This window comes from Chiloscyllium punctatum, chromosome 7, assembly GCF_047496795.1.
Source record: "Chiloscyllium punctatum isolate Juve2018m chromosome 7, sChiPun1.3, whole genome shotgun sequence".
Lineage (NCBI taxonomy): Eukaryota > Metazoa > Chordata > Chondrichthyes > Orectolobiformes > Hemiscylliidae > Chiloscyllium > Chiloscyllium punctatum.
Window position 1 is genome coordinate 79,175,275 of NC_092745.1, and position 20,736 is coordinate 79,196,010.

General features: G+C 38.9%; 1 protein-coding gene across 1 annotated transcript in view; it reads left to right on the forward strand.

Moving 5' to 3' along the window:
* LOC140479851 (cystathionine gamma-lyase-like) overlaps window positions 1-16,894 on the forward strand; it is a 50,201-nt gene extending 33,307 nt beyond the window's left edge. Inside the window, exons 9-12 of the mRNA XM_072574167.1 lie at window positions 4,206-4,327; window positions 6,472-6,524; window positions 11,597-11,735; window positions 12,101-16,894. Coding sequence (XP_072430268.1) covers window positions 4,206-4,327; window positions 6,472-6,524; window positions 11,597-11,735; window positions 12,101-12,154 — 368 coding nt within the window. The 3' untranslated portion in view covers window positions 12,155-16,894. The remainder of the gene's footprint in view (window positions 1-4,205; window positions 4,328-6,471; window positions 6,525-11,596; window positions 11,736-12,100) is intronic.
* The last annotated feature ends 3,842 nt before the right edge of the window (window positions 16,895-20,736 follow it).

Below are 20,736 nucleotides of genomic sequence, written 5' to 3' on the forward strand. Positions count from 1 at the left end.
GTAAGCTAGTAACTTGCTCATCTTACAGCTTAGTTCAATGCTGGACAATGCAGTAGATAACAACAGTATCTGTGGAGAGAAAACAGTTTTACATCCAGTGACCCTTAATCAGAACTGATAGTAGCTAGGAGCAGCCTAAAGTACATGGAAGGTGGTATTCAGGCTTTAAAATGGAACTTGATATTGATTCCCAAAGACTGCAGGGTTCCCAATTGGAAGATGCAGTGCCGTTCCTAAGCTTCCACTAATTAATCCACCTTCATTAGAATAATTTTGTTTTAATAACGAACAATTATTGGTTTAATAAATTGATATTTTGTTTTAAACTTGATGCAGACAAGGTATTTAGTTGGCCACTTTGAAAACTGGGAAAATTATTTTGCAACTTGTGGAGCAATGGAACTAGAATGACAGTCTAGCTTTCATCATAACATAATTTAAAGTGTCATCTTCTTCGATCCTTTCCTGTTTCCTATCATAGGATTTGAGAGATATGTGTCCATGTAGCCATGATTACAGTATTTAATTGTTGTACACAAGAATTCTCCAAATGTAATCTAGTAGCAGAGTAGAAATCTCAATGAGGCTGCAAAGTTGGAGTGCTAAAAACTCCAGTGCTAAACATTATGGCATGCTTGTAAAGGTATGAATATCCAAGAGCCTTTTTTGTTTTTTGCATTTTTAAAAATCTATTGAGCCCCATATACACACTTCCTTCATCTTGCCCCAGCCACACTCTCTCCTACCAGCTTCTGTGATTTGGTTCTGGCTGAAACCGAGTTCTTGGCCTTGCATAAGTGGCTACTTCCATGAGGTCCTGGCTAGGTATTTGTGGCTTACACTGACACACACTGGTAATTAAAATTAAATCTGAAGTGAGCTCCTTCTGAGATCCATGCATTCAGCAAGGATCACTAGGATAATAAATTTATGAAGCCAGGTTCCTTTCTACTTCTACTCTGGCATAAGGACAACTGTAACATTACTCCTGAAATTGAAGTTTGGTAATTCTAGAGAATGTGATTTACACTTTAAATCTTCCCAGTCTGAAGAACTTAGTGCTGCATTGGATAATGTATTTACCCTTTGAGACAAAGGTTTACCTCGGTAGGAGATTGAATTGTGTTTAATGTTTGATTTAATATACTGCTTTGTTTGGCACATTTACAGAATTTAAGGTAGTTAAACATGGTTTTCAAGTTTTACAACTTGATTTGCAGTTTGTGTAATCAAATATATTTGCAAAGTGCTGTTGTATCTGGGATTGTGTTTGAGTTTTTGGTATTTTTTGATAACCTACTCATGGCTGTGGTTTGTTTCTCAAGTGGCTCTGCTTTCAAATGAGTGATGTCTGGACTACATATTTATTGACTAGTAAAGCATTTAGGTATAAAAGGGACATTTGTTTGCATCTTCTACCCTCTTCTAGTTTTTAAAGAGTTGTCTTAATCTTATACAATGATTTCAACAAAGATATATGATTGGAAATGTAAACTAGGTGCATTTCTTCCATTTTATTTCCAGGAAGACAATGGCCATTTTAAACCAGTTTTATTTATTTAAAAAATAGATTGAAGAATTATTGTGAATTAGTTGATGATTTTGGCAGTTCAGTGAATGAAAAGAATCCCAACTGGTAAGAGTCAAACAAAAGCAGATGGAGTTGAAACTGTGAAAATTATGCTTTTTGGGCTTTTCCATACACTGGTGTATGGAGAAGGTGCAGAATGCACATTTGATCTGTGTACTCAGTTTGTGATAATGGTTACAAAACGTGAGATTGATTTTTAGTATGCTATAAATTCTGTAGTTTTTATTATTGAGACTTCAATTGCAGAAGTAAATATTCAAACTTGGTACATGTTCCAAAGGTTATGGTGATATGTATTATGAAATATCAGTGACAAGCAATTGTGTGTACAGATTTTGTCTTTTAGTTTACAATAATCTGTTCTTGATAAATTCAAAGCATTTTTATTATAGAAAATCTTCCAACACAAGCTACTTCTAGTTTAAGATTTGATTATTTCATCTGAGGTCTGGAAGGACACTTGTTTGATTTCTTGTCCCTTACCACAAATTTCTATGGAATGATAAAACTTAATTTACCCCTTTCAGTTCAGCCTCTGCATTGGTCTGATTACACGACGTTCTTTCTACCACAGGGTGGTGGAAGAATCCTAAATATTGAACACTTCAACATTTTATGAAGCATAAAGGTAAAAACAATGACTGCAGATGCTGAAAACCAAATACTGGATTAGTGGTGCTGGAAGAGCACAGCAGTTCCGCATCCCTATTATAATTTCCTAAGGTGCTTTATAAGCAACATTTGACACTGCTAAATATTCAGATGGAGCACAAACAATTGAAATTTAAAGGTTTTTTTGAGGAAGAAAGAGCGAGCATATCAGGTTTAGACTGAAATTCAAAGCTTGGGGGCACAGTAGCTTAAGGATAGCTACTTAGGGAAAAATTTAGAAAGTCTGGAGTTTGAGGTGAGTCTGCTTGGCCAATCAAAAGCAATGCCAAAGAAAGAAAAACTACAGATCATCTGCCTGTATTTCTGTGATGTAGAAACAAGTTGAAGGAGCTTCCTTCCCATGATTTTCCTCTCATCTGTTGCTGCCCTTGAAATGCAGGTCTGCTTTCCTTGTCTGCTTTAGAGTAAAGTTGCAGCATGTTTCTCAGTCTTCAACAGTTGGGTGAAGCCAGATGACGTTCTAGTTGTGGAAATAGAGGGTCTTGGTACAGATATGTAAGTTTATCTCTGGGTCAAGCATGATACCAAGGATGCAAATATACCTGCTTAAATTTGCTAGGGCAAGGAATGGAATTTGGAGCAGAGATTAAAGTAAATGTCAGTCTTCAGAGTATCCAATAATGAATTGGAGGAGTGTTCTGTTACCATTGGTAAGCAATGTGATAATTTAGGAGCAGTCGTCAAGAAAGGCAATGATGATCCAGATTTGCGTGTCTTTAGGATGTGAGAAATGAAACCTTCACAAACCATGTGGCCTCTCAAGCCTGCTTTATCATTCTGTAATAATGTTTGATCATCTGCCTAAGTCCATTTTCTTGCCTGCTGCCTTTTTGTCCTTCTGAGGAAGGTCACTGGATGTGAAACGTTAATGCTGATTTCTCTCCCCAGATGCTGCCAGTCATGCTGAGCTTTTCTAGCAACTTCTGATTTTGTTTCTGATTTACAGCATCTGCAGTTTTTTCAGTTCATAAAACAGTGGACACGTATTGGAGGAGAAAGGCTGTAGATAGGTCTCAAAGGTTCAGGAGATACTTCAGAAATCTTCACTTTCCTTATTTTGTCTTTTTAGTGTTGCTGATTTTTGTGACTACTGATAGGAAGGATATTTACATATGTCACATTGACATAAGAGGTTTTAGTAACTTCCCCAAGAACTGTTTCAGAACAATGACAGAGGTGCAGAAATTTGGAAGGAAGGATTCACTGAGTTCCAGGAAGGATGATTGTGGGTTTAGGAGGGGCAACTTCAGAGGTTAGAGGTGGAGTAGAATTTTGTCAGCACTTCTGAAGAAAAGTGGAGTCAAGGATTAATTTTGAGAAGTGTAATGACTGCAGATTTAAAGGAGAGGAGTACAATACCTGAAGAGTGTGTTAAATTATGAACTGGGAAGGGAATTTGTGCAGTTGGCTATTTATTGTGAATAGGATCAAGGGATCAATAGGAGGGGCTCTGAATGTGAAATCAAAGAGAACATAACTGGGATTGGAGACTGCCTAGAGAAAGTTGAGTTTAGGATGAAGGAGAGTTGATGTTTTCAGGCAGGATATCCACCAAATCCTTTTGAAGTTAGTAAACCTGAAGTGGAAATGACAGCCATAACTGTAAAACTACTATTCTTATCACTGCCTTATTTGTATTGTACTTGTAAGCTGCAACACTGGAATATAAGCTTTTAAAGAAGAGGAACAGGAGAAGGCCATTCAGCCCCTAACCTGCTCTACCATTTGAAAGGATTATCTGACCCAACATTCCTCTGTCTGCTTGCCTGCTCTTTCCTCAAACCTTTGCTTGAACGTGGAGAACTTCATAGGAACCCACTCCCAGACCATATTTGGTTCTGATATGGTTTGGAACTAAATTGAAGTAGGAAAGTGTCTCTACCTGATTCTTAATGGGTTGTGTTCCTTTACACTTTTTATGACTTTTACGTGTGCTTTTCAGGTCTCCCTTCTCATCCACAATACAATCTGATGAAGCAGCAGTGCACTGGAAGTTCGGGTATGATAACGTTTCTAATTAAAGGAGATTTGAAAAATGCCACAACGTTTCTTAAAAACTTAAAAGTGAGCACTTCTGAAATTCCTTCTACTTCTTTAAAGTTGACTGTGTTAATGTTTAGTGAAAGCACTACTGAAATTAATGAGCTTTGTGTTCACTTCTGATGCTCCATAGTATCGCTGAGTCAAATTAAATGAGATGTTTGACTGTCTTAAGAGGTGAATTTTTCTTGTGAGGAGAAATAACAAAGCTATTATTGCATTTGAATAATCTAAGTGACTTTGTTTCAAGAGTCAGTTGGTTTTTATAGTGGGCACTACAGATGGCCCCAAAATTACCGCCTCACGACATGCATAAATGTGGAATTTTCAGCAATTAACAACAGAATTATAGAAATGCTCAGGCAACTTCAAGCCAGCGTTATAGGTCTGGGAGGAATACTCGGGCCTCACTGCTACATAGACTGTACCAAAAGTATAAATGTTTCATTTCATGATCCAAATGGTTAACTTATTTCTCTTCTCTTACTGTTATCCCAAACAAAAGACATTTTCATCAGGTTTCTTCAATAAATTTTATTTTATTAAGAACAACTTTCATTTTTAGACAAATTACTAAAGCAACTGCTCATCCACTAAGCTACTATGCAGTCGTAAACTATATCCCCCTTACTCCTTGCACACATTCATTTCACTCTCAGGATAATACAAATTCTTGCAGAGGGATTATGGGAGGGGAAAAATCACCCTTGTGGATCAAAAATGCAAACTAAAAAGTTAAGGTTGTTGGAGCCATTCCATTAATTTACAGTATGTAGAAGAAAGAGCGTTCCTGGGGAAGGGCTCATGCCCAAAACATCGATTCTCCTGCTCCTTGGATGCTGCCTGATCTGCTGTGCTTTTCCAGCACCACATTTTCAGCATTTACAGTATGTAGCCTGATGATTGTGTAGAAAACCAGGAGTGATTTATGAATATGTCCCAACTCCCTGGCTGAAGGACAGCCATCTCCCGATTCATTATTTAAATAAAATTCACTGAAGATGATAGGAAGCAGCCCTCACAGTTCTGGGTGTCAGATAAGACTATTTGCATGGGCTGAAATCACCAGATGGTCACTTGTGCAACTGATGTAGTTAAGCTTATGAAATTATATGCATTCTGTAAATGTAGTGTCCATACAATGGGTACCTTATTAGTATTTATCCACAGAATGGTAGGACTGACAGAATATATATTATTTATATTTCATTTATCATTTGTGAGCAATCAGTGTTTCTGATGTAAAATATCTTCTGAGCTTGATGGGCTGAATGGTGGCCTCTATAACTATTCTGATTCTGAAATAGAGGCAAGAAAAAAAATTGGAGGGGACGGAAACATTTTTTAAAAATCATTGATATGGAAGGTAGGGAATGTCTAAAGGGATGAAAGTGGGACAGCTAAAACAGATGATAGATCTGTAAGATGTATGAATGGAATAGCTGAATCATTATCAGCATGTTTGAGAAGTGGGACTAATTTAAAATTCTTATTGAGACTGGGAGACTGTAAACTGCCTAATTGAAAGATGAGATGCTGTTCCTGAAGGGTGTTCGAAGTGATTTGCAAAGGGACTCCAGTTGTGGCGGGACCAATTGCTTTTGAATGTTCAAAAGTGGAAGATTAGGTTTGGTAGTGGCAGCACACTGGAGATACTAGAAATGTAGTAGAGGCTGGTGGGGTGGATGGCTCGATCTCCTTATTATTCTGAGAGGAGTCAGAGCAGAAATTTTGAAAATTGAATGGACACTGCAAAGAGCTCTTTGTTCCACAATAGCAAGGAATATTCAGTAGCTGTTATACCTTTTTTTGCTTTAGTTGAATTATTTTTTGTTCAACCACTAAAAGCAATGCCTTTTTGTTACTGCTCACTTGGCTGAGATTAGTAAATGTAGTTCAGACTGCCTTGGACCATTTGGGCCTGTATGGTTTAGTACTGCACTTATGCAGAACGTTTTGCCTCTTTGCAAAAATATGGTGTGAACTGAAGATTTAAATTATGTATCTCTAATAGTGAAAAAATTCTCAATTCATTATTTACACAACTAGAATTTGAGAGTTTTTTTTTTTGCAGGAGGGGAGAACGTATATGCGCTGAATCTTGGGTGGGTTGTATAGTATAAAAACTCTTTTTTTTAATGCTTTACCTTTTTTTTTCCTTTTTTCAGCTGTTTGTCCTTGCTGAGAGTTTGGGAGGATATGAAAGTCTAGCGGAGCATCCGTAAGAAATCTTTTTTTTTAAAATAGATGTATCGATCACTACTTCAGTTTTAGATGTAGAAGTTTAGTGACATGTATTTAAAGGATAGGTTGTTTGAATGAGAGGATTTTTGAAGGTGATGCATGAAAAAAGTTTCAGCGTATGTGATGTAAATATAGAGCCATGGAATCATAGAGATATACAGCACGGGAACAGACCCTTCAGTCCAACTCGTCCATGCTAACCAGATATCCTAATTTAATCTAGTCCCGTTTGCCAGCACTTGGCCCATATCCCTCTAAACTCTTCTTATTCATATACCCATCCAGATGCCTTAAGATGCAGAACTGGTTAACATACAGTTTGTGATATGAAAATATAAATTTTTACCCCCCAATCCAAAACAACATATACACCATGTAAAAATGAAACTGCATTATTTCTGTAGTGATTCAGTTTTGTAGAAGAAAACCATTTTGGCCAAAATGTTTAACTCATGACTAGAAACAAATAATATCTTGGAGTGTTTAGCTGGCTGGCTATCTGATGTTCTGGCACACATGGGTCACTAGATTTTGGACCTTGGAAGACAGGGTCTTGTTCAGGAAGCACACAATTTCAAAGTTTTTTGGACATTGTCCTCTTAAACAATCAAATTTTGTTCTGAAGTTGTAACAAGAATGTTTCAGAAAGACAGGCTGAGCAACTATTTGCTGAACAGGCTTTATTCCAACTGACATCCCAATCAATATCCAGACAAGATTGCCATAGAACTCAGGCAGGTGATTTCAAAGAAGTTAATCCAAAAAATAGGCCAAGGTCATGTGATTTCCTAGAAGTTTTTTTAAACTGTTCCGGTGTGTCCTTTGACCGTTTTAAGAAAAAGCAGATATTCACCAAACTTGAAATTAATCGATTTATCTGCAATCATTCAAACTGTAAGTACTTAGTATGAAGCCTTCATAATGTAATCGTTTTGAAAAATGCTTGAAAATAGTTGCTGTCTTTGCACGCAATGCAGGAAGAAGACTTTGTTTTTAGTTGGAAATTTTCCAAACGCATTTTATGTCTTTTTAATTCCTCTGAAACAGTTTCTTTAAGTACACTGTACCATTTGTTGTTTTAATGTAATTTAATCCTAATTAGTGGTTGCTTGAAAGCTGTACTGTTAGCTTAAATTAATCAATTCTCACTAATGGATAATTTGAAATTAGAGTAGTAGTAAAACCAAGTTAATAACAAATTATGTAGTTATGAAGTTGTACTGTTTGCAAAAATATTTTTGATTTTACAGGAAGTGGCTTTGCATCTTTGTTTTTGATCATTTTCATGGTTAAGAAATATTCAACTTGCTTCCTTCAGCTATTTATACTTGACTCTCTTTTCAGTGGATTTTCATCATTTTTAATTTGTAGACATTGAAAGTTGGCTCTAATTTTATGAAAGCTCATGATTATCTATAACTTGCATGTTTTTTTGTTAGTGCAATTGGAAAGTATTGAAAGCATTTTCTTTGTCAATCATTTTGGTTGAATTGTTTTTACTACTCCCTTTTGAGTTTTGAAGATCTATGGTTATTGATTAAATGTTCTTTCAGTACATGATTTTATATCTACCTCAATTTCAATAAACCTAAAGCATTCTTTTGCTACTTTAAAATTGGTTTTTATTCTGTTAAACTTTACAGGGATTAAAATTTTTAATACTTGTCATATCCTACAAACAGTTCAACAGCTCAACCTTCCTTCTGTTTCTTTAAACCAACTACATTTGATCTTTCTCCCTTTTTCAAAATGAGTATACTAAATGCTTAATTGTGTATGTTTGGAACTTTTTTCAACTTTAATTTCTTTAACAATTGTTATTTTACTTACCAAAAAATTTTTTTCTTAAGTAATTACAAAATGATTGTTGCTAAAAAATAAACACAATAGGTGTAAATTTCAAAGTTGGGTATTTATTTGTTCCAATCAAAGGATTTCATTTATCCATAAGATTTTATATATATTGCAGTTTTTAATGCTACAAATACCAGTTAGACTAACTCAGCTATTTCCAATATCGAATTCTTACTATACCTGCTTCCTGACGTGATAATACAGTACCCCAAATATTTTTACTGTGGCAGGTAACCATTTACTTACAGATAGTGGCTTGAATCTTGCTCAAACTCCAGCATTCTCAAAACACAGGACTTTTTAAAATAAAAAAAAATTTCATTTGAGTAACATTTTAAAAATTAACAAATGGACAATTTTTGAGTGCTGCGTTGGTGTGGTGTAGCGCTCAACAAATTATCCACTTCACTGCTTCTGTGCCAGTCTATTTCTGAGTGAGCCTTGACCTCAGCAAACCTGACTTGATCCAAAGATTGTGTAGTCCTTTAATCCCAGCGTTCTCAATGTTGAGACATAATACCTGTATTTAAGTCAACAGTTTTGAGGTAGTACATTAAAATACTTGCATGTAATGTATTGTACTCTTCTAAGCATTTAATTTTCATTTATTTAGCTTTAGATTAAATTTAAGTATCTGATTATTGATATTTTACAACACTTAATAAATTTAAGGAACTTGTATTATCACCACCTCAAATATCTCTTAGCAGTTTGAACATAGAAAAAAATACAGTGCAGTACAGGCCATTTGGCCCTCGATGTTGCGCCGATCCAAGCCCACCTAACCTACACTAGCCCACTATCCTCCATATGCCTATCCAATGCCTGTTTAAATGCCCATAAAGAGGGAAAGTCCACCACTGCTACTGGCAGGGCATTCCATAAACTCCTGACTCGCTGAATAAAGAATCTATCCCTAACATCTGTCCTATACCTACCACCACTTAATTTAAAGCTATGCCCCCTTGTAATAGCTGACTCCATATGTGGAGAAAGGTTCTCATGATCAACCATGTCTAAACCCCTAATCATCTATTAAGTCACCCCTAAACCTTCTTTTCTCCAATGAAAACAGCCCCAAGTGCCTCAGCCTTTCCTCATACGATCTTCCTACCATACCAGGCAACATCCTGGTAAACCTCTTCTGCACCTGTTCCAGTGCCTCCACATCCTTCCTATAGTATGGCAACCAAAACCACACACAATACTCCAGATGCGGCCGCACCAGAGTCTTATACAACTGCAACATGACCTCAGGACTCCAGTACTCAATTCCTCTACCAATAAAAGGCAGTATGCCATATGCCGCCTTCACCGCACTATTTACCTGGGTGGCAACTTTCAGAGATCTGTGTACATGGACACCAAGATGCCTCTGCTCATCCACACTACCAAGTATCCGACCATTAGCCCAGTACCCCATCTTTTTGTTACTCATACCAAAGTGAATCACCTCACACTTACCCACATTGAACTCCATTTGCCACCTTTCTGCCCAGCTCTGCAGCTTATCTATATCACGCTGTAACCTGACACATCCTTCCTCACTGTCAACAACTCCACCGACTTTCGTATCATCTGCAAACTTGCTCACCCAACCTTCTAGCCCCTCCTCCAGGTCATTTATAAAAATGACAAACCGCAATGGTCCCAAAACAGATCCTTGCGGAACACCGCTAGTAACTGCACTCCAAGATGAACCTTTACTATCAACTACTACCCTCTGTTGTCTTCCAGCCAGCCAATTCCTAATCCAAACCTCCAACTCCCCCTCAATGCCATACCTCTGTATTTTTTTGCAGTAGCCTACCATGGGGAACCTTATCAAATGCCTTACTAAAATCCATATACACCACATCTACCGCTTTACCCTCATCCACCTCCTTAGTCACCTTCTCACAGAATTCAATAAGGTTTGTGAGGCCCGATCTGCCCTTCACAAAACCATGCTGCCTATCCTTGATCACATTATTCCTATCCAGATGTTCATAAATCCTATCCCTTACAATTCTCTCTAAGACTTTGCCCACAACAGAAGTGAGACTCACCGGCCTATAGTTACTAGGGTTATCCCTACTCCCCTTCTTGAACAAGGGAACCTTTGTAAGTAACTTTGACTGTAGTCATTATTTTGCAACAACATAAACCACACTTTATAAATTAGTAAGTCTGTACCAGCTAACCTGCAACTCTACTGCATGAAATTAATTAATACAAGTCTTTCTTCTGATACAAGTTAATTTTCTATTTAAATTCTGTATATAAATCATTCCTATTTAAAAATATTGCTGCAGTTGTATTTGTGGAAATTCTTGTGGCTTTCCTTTATTTAAGGACAGATGAGAGGCAACTTTTCCATTATTGTTTTGCCACCAGGCACTCCTGCATCAAATGTAGCATGATTAGATTGAGGGGAAAAAGTAATGTTCTCTTTATGTTCTGGCCCAGACGTGTCTCTGCCCATATTACATTAAAACAAATTTATATCAGAATGACTGTTCATTTTCCACATAATCTATTTTATTTTCCTCCTGAGTAAGGTTGCTAGTATTAATACCAAGTTAGAGACCCTTTTAAAACTCTGCACCTATCAACAAGAGGTGGTGTTGAAACTGCCCAGACATTTATTCTAGCGTACTTAGTAATATAGAAACCTGCTTTTTTTAAAATAAAACTTTCTTTAGGTTGCACAAACTAGCAAAGGTACCAATACTATTTTCTTTATATGTATTTATATAAAAGAAGAGAAAAAAATCGCTGAAACACTTCTGTGTACAACAAAAAGTACACGGCACAGTGGCCCAGTGGTTAACAGTGCTGCTTCATAGCACCAGGAACTCCCGTTTGATTCCAGCCTCTGGCAACTGGGCAAACTCCACACAGGCATTCTCCCCATGTCTGCAAGGGTTTCCTCCAGGTGTTCTGGTTTCCTCTCCACAGTCTGAAGATGTGTGGGTTAGGTGAGTTGGCCATGATCAATTGCTCAGTGTTCAGGGATGTGTAGGTTAGGTGCATTAGTCAGGGGTAATGTAGAGTAATAGAGTAGGGGAATTGATGTGGACAGGATACTCTTTCAAGGATTGGTGTGGATTTTCGCAAAAGGCCAGTTTTCGCACTGTGTAGGAGTTCTGTGAGGGATTCTATTAAGTGCGACAGTAATAAGCTCTGTTCTTTGTTTTTTTTTGTTGTTTTTAGAGCAATTATGACGCATGCTTCTGTCCCGAAGGAGGACCGAGATGTATTGGGAATAAGTGACACCCTAATCAGATTATCTGTTGGCTTGGAAGATGTAGCAGACATTATTGAGGATCTACATCAAGCATTAAAAGCTGCAGTAAGAAATTTAATTTTAAAGGGGATAACCAAGTTATTGATTGTGGGATATGATTAATGACCACTGTAACAAAGCAACCCGAGTAAAAGTATGATATAACACCTTGGTGATGGTGATAACTGCCCTTGGCATCCATTTTCAAGGGGGTTCTGCCATTACATGCAAGATGAACATGTACTCATGCTAATAATCAGCATTTTGGATACAATATAAAAATTCATTTGGAGCCCTTCCATTGCCAAGCCATCACTAGGCTCCAGGTTTGTTTTTCCTAAATCTTTCTCACAGTTAAGAGAAAGAATTGAAGTAATGTTACTAAGTTTGGAAAACAAGAATATCCTTCTTTATCTTTTTTTTGTCTACAGCATCCAAATGTGGTGATACCTACTGAGCAAATCAACAGATTCCTTTGCAATTAATCTTCGTGTTCCATTTGGAGGAAATGCATTTGTGGATGAGGAAAAACCTCAAAAGAAGACTTGATTGATTAAAACATTTTGTGTCAGTTAGGAAGTTTGAAGCTCTGTTTAATTACAGCCTTTTAAAATGTTTTGACCTGTAATGAAATATCACTTAGGACCAGCAATTGCAATGTCACAATATGTATGTAAATTGCTAAGTTTCAGGTAAATGCCTTTTTTGTAATTTTATTTTTAATATGGCTTTGTGAAAGGTTGAACTCCTTTTACTAAAATTTAATGTTTTTACTTCCTTGAATTATTCTGTGGAATGCTGGTGGGAGGGGAAGTTGAGAAATGATTTTTATAATGTATTGGAGAGATGAAAGGGACTATCATTATGAACTTAAATTCTGGAAATATTGAGCAAGTCAGGTTGTTTGTTTTTACAAACATCACGTTAATGTTTTAGATTTAATGGCTTTTCATCAGAACTGGAATTTTTTAGAAATGTAACCAGTTTTAATCAATTGGGAAGGAAAGAAAGGGAGATCTGTGACAGTGGGAGGCAGCAGAGGCAATGGTGCAGGTAAAGTGACATTATCAGAAGATTTGGCTCCCTTCTATGCAATAACATTCAGCCCATCATACCTGTGTAGCCAATCTCCTGTCTTTCTCTATTTTCCTGCACCATTTCGATACAAATAATCATTTAAGGCCCTCTTGACTACCTGCATTTAACCTCCCCCTCCACATTTTCAGAGAGTGCATTATTCTTTATTACTCACTGATATACATTTTCATTCCCTCACTTCACCCTTGCTTCATTTGCACGTTATTTTAAATATATACCATCTCATTTTATTCTTTTAGAAGTGGGAACAGCTTCTCCCAATGTACTGGGTCCAGCCTGTTCACCATTTTGAAAACCTCTACCCAATCACCTCTCTGCCTCCTCTCCAAAGAGAACAGTCCCAACCTTTGCAAATTATCCTCTATTCCTGAAACCATTCATGTAATTTGTTGTTTCAGTCTCTCCAGTGCATCTTTCCTACAATGTCATCCCCCCCACCGCGCGCCTCCCCCCCCCCCCCCCCCCCGTACACAATACACCAGCAGAAATCTAACAAGTGTCTTGTACAATTTCGTCATCACCTTCTTGCTCTTGTATTCCATTCCCTAATTAATAAAGTCAAGAACCCCATGCTTAATTAACTGCATTCTCCACCTGTCCTGCCACTTTCAATGGTTTGTGCATATGGTCACCCAGGTCCCTCTGTTCCTGCACTCCCTATTTTATATTGTCTTTCAATGTTTTTCCAACCAAAGTGTGTCATCTCCCATTTCTCTGCACTGAACTTGTCCATTTGAAGTTCTATGCTGTCCTCCTCAGTTTACAATTCTTCCAAGTTTAGCATCTCTAAATTTTGAAATTATTCCCTGCACACCAAGATCCAGATTAATACATATTGGGGCTAGCCAGAGTCCCAATACCAACCCCGAGGGAACTCCACTGCAAACCTTCCTCCAACTCAAAAGTATCCATTGACCATTACTCTTTCCTATCCAATCAGCCAAATTTTTTTAATCCATGTTGATACTGTTCCTTTTACACCAAGTCATCACTTTCCTTGAGTCTATTGTGTGACACAGTAACACACACCATCTGGAAATCTGTGAATATTACATCAACAATAAGACCCTTATTGACCCTTTTTGTTTTATCTTCTAAAGTTAGTCAAATGTGATATTCCATTTAGAAATCAGTGCTGACTGTTCCTAATCAACCCACCTTTTTCTGCGTGATTACAAATAGTGTCTAGAAACATCCCTACCATCAAAGTTAAGTAACTGGTCTATAATTGCTGGTACTATCCTTACAATCTGTTCTAGAACAAGGCCATAATGCTTGCAATCCTCCAGTCATCTGGTACCTCCTTGGAGTCCAAGGGTGACAAATTATGGCCATTGCTGCTGTAATTTCTACCCTCCCTTCTAAATCCTTGGATGCATCTCCTCCAATCCTGTTGTTTTGTCAACTTTTAAGTGTCAAAAGTCTATCCAAAACTACTACCTTATTAATCTTTAACCCTTCAAATGACTGTTCCTTCCTCTATCACCACGGCCTGTGAAGAATCTTCCTCTAGTTTTGCCTTGTGTTCTTCTTCCCAAGTGGTACTTAACCAGTTGAAGCTTTTTGTAATTAGGGATTGTGTGGAGACCAAGATTGCAGGGGGTTTGGGAAAGAAAATGGGTAGGGGGAAGTAAGAGAACCCATGAGAGGAATTGAGATGCAAAGGAAGCTGAAGAGATGGAAGGAGGAGAAAAGCTGGATTTGATGTTGAGTTGTTGAGCACCAGGGGCGTTCTTGTAAAGAGAGGAGGAAAACCTCTTCAAGGCAGGCATCCTTGCAAGAGGATTCGCAGTAGGGTTAAAAGCAAGGACAGAACGCCCCTGGTGCTCACCTTCCACCCTACAAACCTTCGCATCAACCAAATCATCCACCGACATTTCCGCCACCTCCAAAAAGACCCCACCACCAGGGATATATTTCCCTCCCCACCCCTTTCCCCCTTCCGCAAAGACCGTTCCCTCCGTGACTACCTGGTCAGGTCCACACCCCCCTACGACCCCACCCTCCCATTCTGGCACTTTCCCCTGCCACCACAGGAACTGTAAAACCTGTGCCCACACCTCCTCCCTCACCTCTGTCCAAGGCCCTAAAGGAGCCTTCCACATCCATCAAAGTTTCACCTGCACATCCACCAATATCATTTATTGTATCCGTTGCTCCCGATGTGGTCTCCTCTACATTGGGGAGACTGGGCGCCTCCTAGCAGAGCGCTTTAGGGAACATCTCTGAGACACCCGCACCAATCAACCAAACCGCCCTGTGGCCCAACATTTCAACTCCCCCTCTCACTCTGCCGAGGACATGGAGGTCCTGGGCCTCCTTCACCGCCGCTCCCTCACCACCAGACGCCTGGAGGAAAAACGCCTCATCTTCCGCCTCAGAACACTTCAACCCCAGGGCATCAATGTGGACTTCAACAGCTTCCTCATTTCCCCTTCCCCCACCTCATCCTAGTTTCAAACTTCCAGCTCAGTAACTGTCTCCTTGACTTGTCCGACCTGCCTATCTTCTTTTCCACCTATCCACTCCACCCTCTCCTCCTTGACCTATCACCTTCATCTCCTCCCCCACTCACCCATTGTACTCTATGCTACTCTCTCCCCACCTCCACCCTCCTCTAGCTTATCTCTCCACGCTTCAGGCTCACTGCCTTTATTCCTGATGAAGGGCTTTTGCCCGAAATGTCAATTTCGCTGCTCGTTGGATGCTGCCTGAACTGCTGTGCTCTTCCAGCACCACTAATCCAGTATTTGGTTTTCAGCATCTGCAGTCATTGTTTTTACCTAAGAAATAAAGCTGCTTTTGTGTAGCATCCAAAACACCACTCTTAAATACAGAGACTTTGATAAGAGTATTATAACACCTAGGTAGATTTCAGGCACATGTGACTTCATCTTTTAGACAGGAATTTCTGGTAGCTTCTTTCTGGAGCTGGCCTACACCTGAGCTTCAATGTACTCAGCTTTCAGTAACTTCAGGGTGTTGTCCCAACACTTCTGGCCTGGGTATTGCACTAACTCCTCATTCTCTAAAGTAACCTATTTAACTATGTTTCTTTTTCAGAGCACATGTCTATGCAGTGATTTTATTCCAGGGATTTAGCAGAACTGCCCCACTCATAGTTAAGAACTGAAACCCAATCATTAGTTATTAGTTTTTTTTTCCATTTTAGTTTTAAAAAGTTTTTGAAATCACTAATAAACCTTGCATTCCCATTATTTGCCTTGCTGGGTTGCAAAACAAACAAAATACACCAACCCATTTACTCTAAAGCCTGGCCTCAAAAATACCTTTTTTTAAAAAAAAATCACCGTGGCCACAGAAATACTTCAAGTTAATATTAACTTGAGACACTCAAACTTGAGAAACCCAAACTTGCAATAAGTGGCAGGTCGAGAGCGTGGATGCTGGAAAAGTACAGCAGGTCAGGCAGCATCAGAGAAGCAGGAAAATTGACAATTTGAGCAAAAGCCCTTCATCAGGATTGACACCTTTTCCATGAAAGCGCAGGAGATAGAGCACATCCTTTAAACTAATATTCAAACATTCCTGCAGTTTGCTTGTATTTACACTTTAGCACTGTAATTATTACTCATGTTTTGACATTTTAATCTCTAATGTGGCACAGTGGCTCAGTGGTTAGCACTGCTGCCTCAGAGCACTAGGGTTCCAAGTTTGATTCCAGCCTCTGGTGACTGTCTGTGTGGAGTTTGCATATTCTCCCTGTGTCTGTGTGGGTTTCCTCCCACTAATCCAAAGATGTGCAGGTCAGGTGAAAAGGGCCAAGCTAAATTGCCCTTGGTTTTAGGTGCATTAGTCAGAGGGAGGTGGGTCAGTGTGGACTGGTTAGGCCAAAGGGCCTGTTTCCACACTGTAGGGAATCTAATCTAATCTAGTATTTACTACTTTATTTTTCCTCCTTGCTTTAAATCTTCTAACATTTCACCAGTACTAATGAAAGGTCATCAATGGGAAAATCAACAGTTTTACCCTCTCTACAGATTCTGCTGGTCTTCTGAATTTTTGACACTTATTTTCTTTCAAATTTATAGCATCCACTGTTTGATTTTCTAATCTTGTTTAGATGGAAGCCTAGAAATCATTAAACTTCTAACTGTAGCACCTGACCTTGGATTTCTTGTTCTTTAATCACGTGAAAGCATAAAGTACACATTAGAATTTGATACTTAGCATGGTGTGCTTAAACTGGGTACTGGTTTTGCAATGCATCCTTAAGCCTTTGGGGTGGCATGGTGATGGCTCAGTGGTTAGCACTGCTGCCACACAGCACCAGGGACCTGGGTTCAATTCCCGTCTCAGGCGACTGTTTGGAGTTTGCATATTCCTCCAGTGTCTGCGTGGGTTTCCTCCCACAATCCAAATGATATGCTGGTCAGGTGAATTGGCAAATTGCCCATAGTGTTGGGTGCAGTAAAGATAGGGGAGGGGAATGGGTCTGGGTGGGTTACTCTTCAGAGGATTGATGTGGAGTTGTTGGGCTGAAGGGCCTGCTTCCACACTAGGGATTCTAATCTAATATGTTTAATATATTTGGGTGAATCCATAGTTGTCTGTCCTAATTGCTAACAAAGGTTTAAATAACTGTTTGTACAGTAATCTGTTCATGAGTACCACTATTTGTAATCATTCTATAAATGCTTATCTATACATGATACTGTGATTTACACTCCCCTCTTAGATTATGCATGGGTAATTCATCTAGACACAGGAGTCCAAGAACAACATTTCATGGGGGTGGGGGGTGGGCACAATTTAAAGACCATATTTGGCAGAACAGTAAGTCTAAATTTCAGAAAAAAATCCAAAGCAATGGTAAGTCAGTCCCAAGCAGCCTCGTCAGTTGAAAAGTTGAGCTAGACAGAAATACTTCCTATATTTCAAACATTGACACAGTTCATATGGTCCCCTTGACAGATCAGTGTTATTACTGCTGACCAAGTCTCGAATACTTCTGAAAGCTCTTTTGTTTTTTAAGGAAAAATTCTTGCAGTTGGTGCAGTTACTTTTCAGATTATGGTTCCTCCCCTATTTGGGGGAAAAAAGGTCTAATTATCTCCTTGATTTGCAAAGAGATGAGATCAAAATATCTGGAAATAAAGCTATTTTTTCCCAACTCTTATCCCATCACCCTTTTCACAGATCGTTCCTCTTCAGGAGTCAGTTTAAAAACTCCTTTGCAATGTGAGTATGTGGAATTAAAGAATCTCTTTCCATAGAGTTAAACCACAGAATATTTTGATTTATTTGTCTCTTTAAAGATAGTGTCATGACAATTTATAGGCTCATCAGTAATCAAAAATTTTCTTTTGGTCTAAAGTAATGAAAGAGGAGGACAGTGTTGTTAGTAAATTGTAGAGCAGCTCCCTATCAACAGAAGTAAGAGCGTCTTGAAGTTTGGGTTCCCAAAGAGTAAACCCCTTCTGGATTTTGAGTAGATTGTTGTCACAATCCTATGAGCCATAGTCATATTTTATCTATATCTAATCCAAGAATTGGGACACAGTTATTGTGTTCTTCCATAATACAACCATCAACTTGTTGGTTATGTTTCAGTCTTTCGTCCAGCATAGAAAAATACACCACTTCGAGCACAAATTGTAAGGGACCAAGCGGATAGATAAATTTCCCAGCCAACTATATTAAGTTAGGGTTGTAAACATGCCTTTTTCTTAATGATTTGTTGCGAGAAGGTTTAAAAAAGTTGGGTGAAATGCTACTCAGCCTTTTCTCACCCATTCAGAAATTAAGATTCTGGGTGTTACAATTCTGTTAAGGGCCATTAATATTCAAAAAATAATACTATAAAGTAGGTTATAGTCTGCTCAATCGGTTCCCTTGTTTTACACAATCGTAAAGATTCCTTCACTTTTTCTGGGGCTAACCCAAAAGAAATGCCTCAGCCCTTTGGAATTTAGTTTAATTCTATGGGGTCTAAGATTCTATGGGGTTATTCCATTTAATATTTTAATATCCACCTTTTCCATTGTCAACTTCATGGCCTATGCCTTTAACAGTAATATCCACGCCTCAGAAAATGCTGTCCTCTGATTGATCAGCAGTCTCTGGCAGTATGGGACTTTTGTGGGAAGCCTCCTGTTTGGATGAGAAGGTCGCCGTCTACCTAATTTTGTTTGATCCATTGAGTTTTCTCACTGGTGAGGTTGGGAGTTCGTCACTCACCTCCACTCAGCACAAAATACTTGATCCTAATTTGCATATTAAGTACTGGTTTGGGGGTTGTGGGAGAGGGGTATTGCAAATGCTGAGAATTAGAAGTGCTTTAAGTAACATTCCTACTTCCGTATCCCATCACTGATCCAATTATCCTTGAGCACTGCATCATTCCTATTATTCTTTCTCTTCATTTAGCTGTCTGAAGATAGGACTAATCCATAGCATTATGATGTTAACCAACATGTAGGGCAAGGAGGCAGTCTGATGTGTTAAAGGTAAGAAGGGTCATAAAGACATAATCATAGAGATCACCAACATGAAGACAGGCCCTTCAGCCCAACTTCCCCATGCAGTCCAGTTTTCACAATTTAAACTAGTCCCATTTGCCTGCATTTAGTCCGTACCTATCCCATTCACGTACCTGTCTAAATGTTTCTTAAATAACAAAATTGTACTCCCTTCACTCACCACCATTGACAGTCTGTTCCAGACCCACACTAACCTCTATGGGGAAAAAATGCCTCTCTGAATCCCTTCATCTCTTCTGTCTCTCCTTAAGTCCATGCTATCTAGTTTCATACTACCATGAGGAAGGCTGGCTGTTATCTACCTTCTCTATGCCTGTTATGATAAGGTCACCCTCAGTCTCCTATGCTGTAGGGGGAATAAAGTCCTGGACTATTCAACATTTCCTTACAATTTAAATCTTCCAGACCAGGTAGCATCCTAATAAATCTTTACTTCACCTTTTTAATGGCTTTCTACAGCAGGGTGACCAGAACTGCATGCATCTCTCTAAATGTGGCTTTGCCAACATATTGTAAAGCTGCAACAAGATGTCCCAAATCCTCTACTCAAGGGTCTGACTGATCGAAAGCTAGCGTGCCAAAAGTATTCATCATGTCCCTGTCCACTGTTCGGATCCTGTCCTGGGCGAGCCTCCCCAAATTTATTACCATTCCTGACTGGATACCCAGAATTGTTAAGCTGCTGAATGGGGTGAGATAAACTGGCTCCTCTTCTTTATTCACCCACCTCCCACGTTGGTTGCAATAAGGATCACTTAAACAGGGCTCCTTCCCCTGTAGATATCTTTATCCCAAAACAAATGAACTTCTACTTTAAGAAGCCAACTTAGCCAGGCTTTCTTGAATCAATAAGGAGTGAATTTATTAATTACAAGAAGTAGGAAAATTAGTAATGTAGTGCACATACCAATTCAAAATAAGAGATTATCTGGATAATTCTCTGCATAGTTGGATATTGTGCCTGTTGTAGTGGGGTTTGCGAGTAGTGTTGATGGTGTTAGTTGAATGGCCATTTTCATGATCGTTAGTTTTGTAAATTTGTTGAGATTCTGTAGTTGATTCCTTTTGACTGTTATTGAATTACAGCATTCAGGGTGTGTGGGAAAGTCATGATTAGGTTAGATTAGATTCCTTACAGTGAGGAAACAGGCCCTTCAGCCCAACAAGTCCACACCGATCCTCTGAGGAGAAACCCACCCAGACCCATTTCCCTCTGACTAATGCACCTAACACTAATGGGCAATTTAGCATAGCCAGTTCACCTGACCTGCACATCTTTGGACTGGGAGGAAACCGGAGCACCTGGAGGAAACCCACAGACACTGGGGAGAATGTGCAAACTCCACACAGATAGTCGCCCAAGGCTGCCCTTTTATTGTCCTGTTTCTTTTTGTCTGGTTGCTTCCAAGTGAGCAAAGGTTTTTATTTGTAGGAGTAACTAGGGGATAGTTTTTCAACTTTGAACT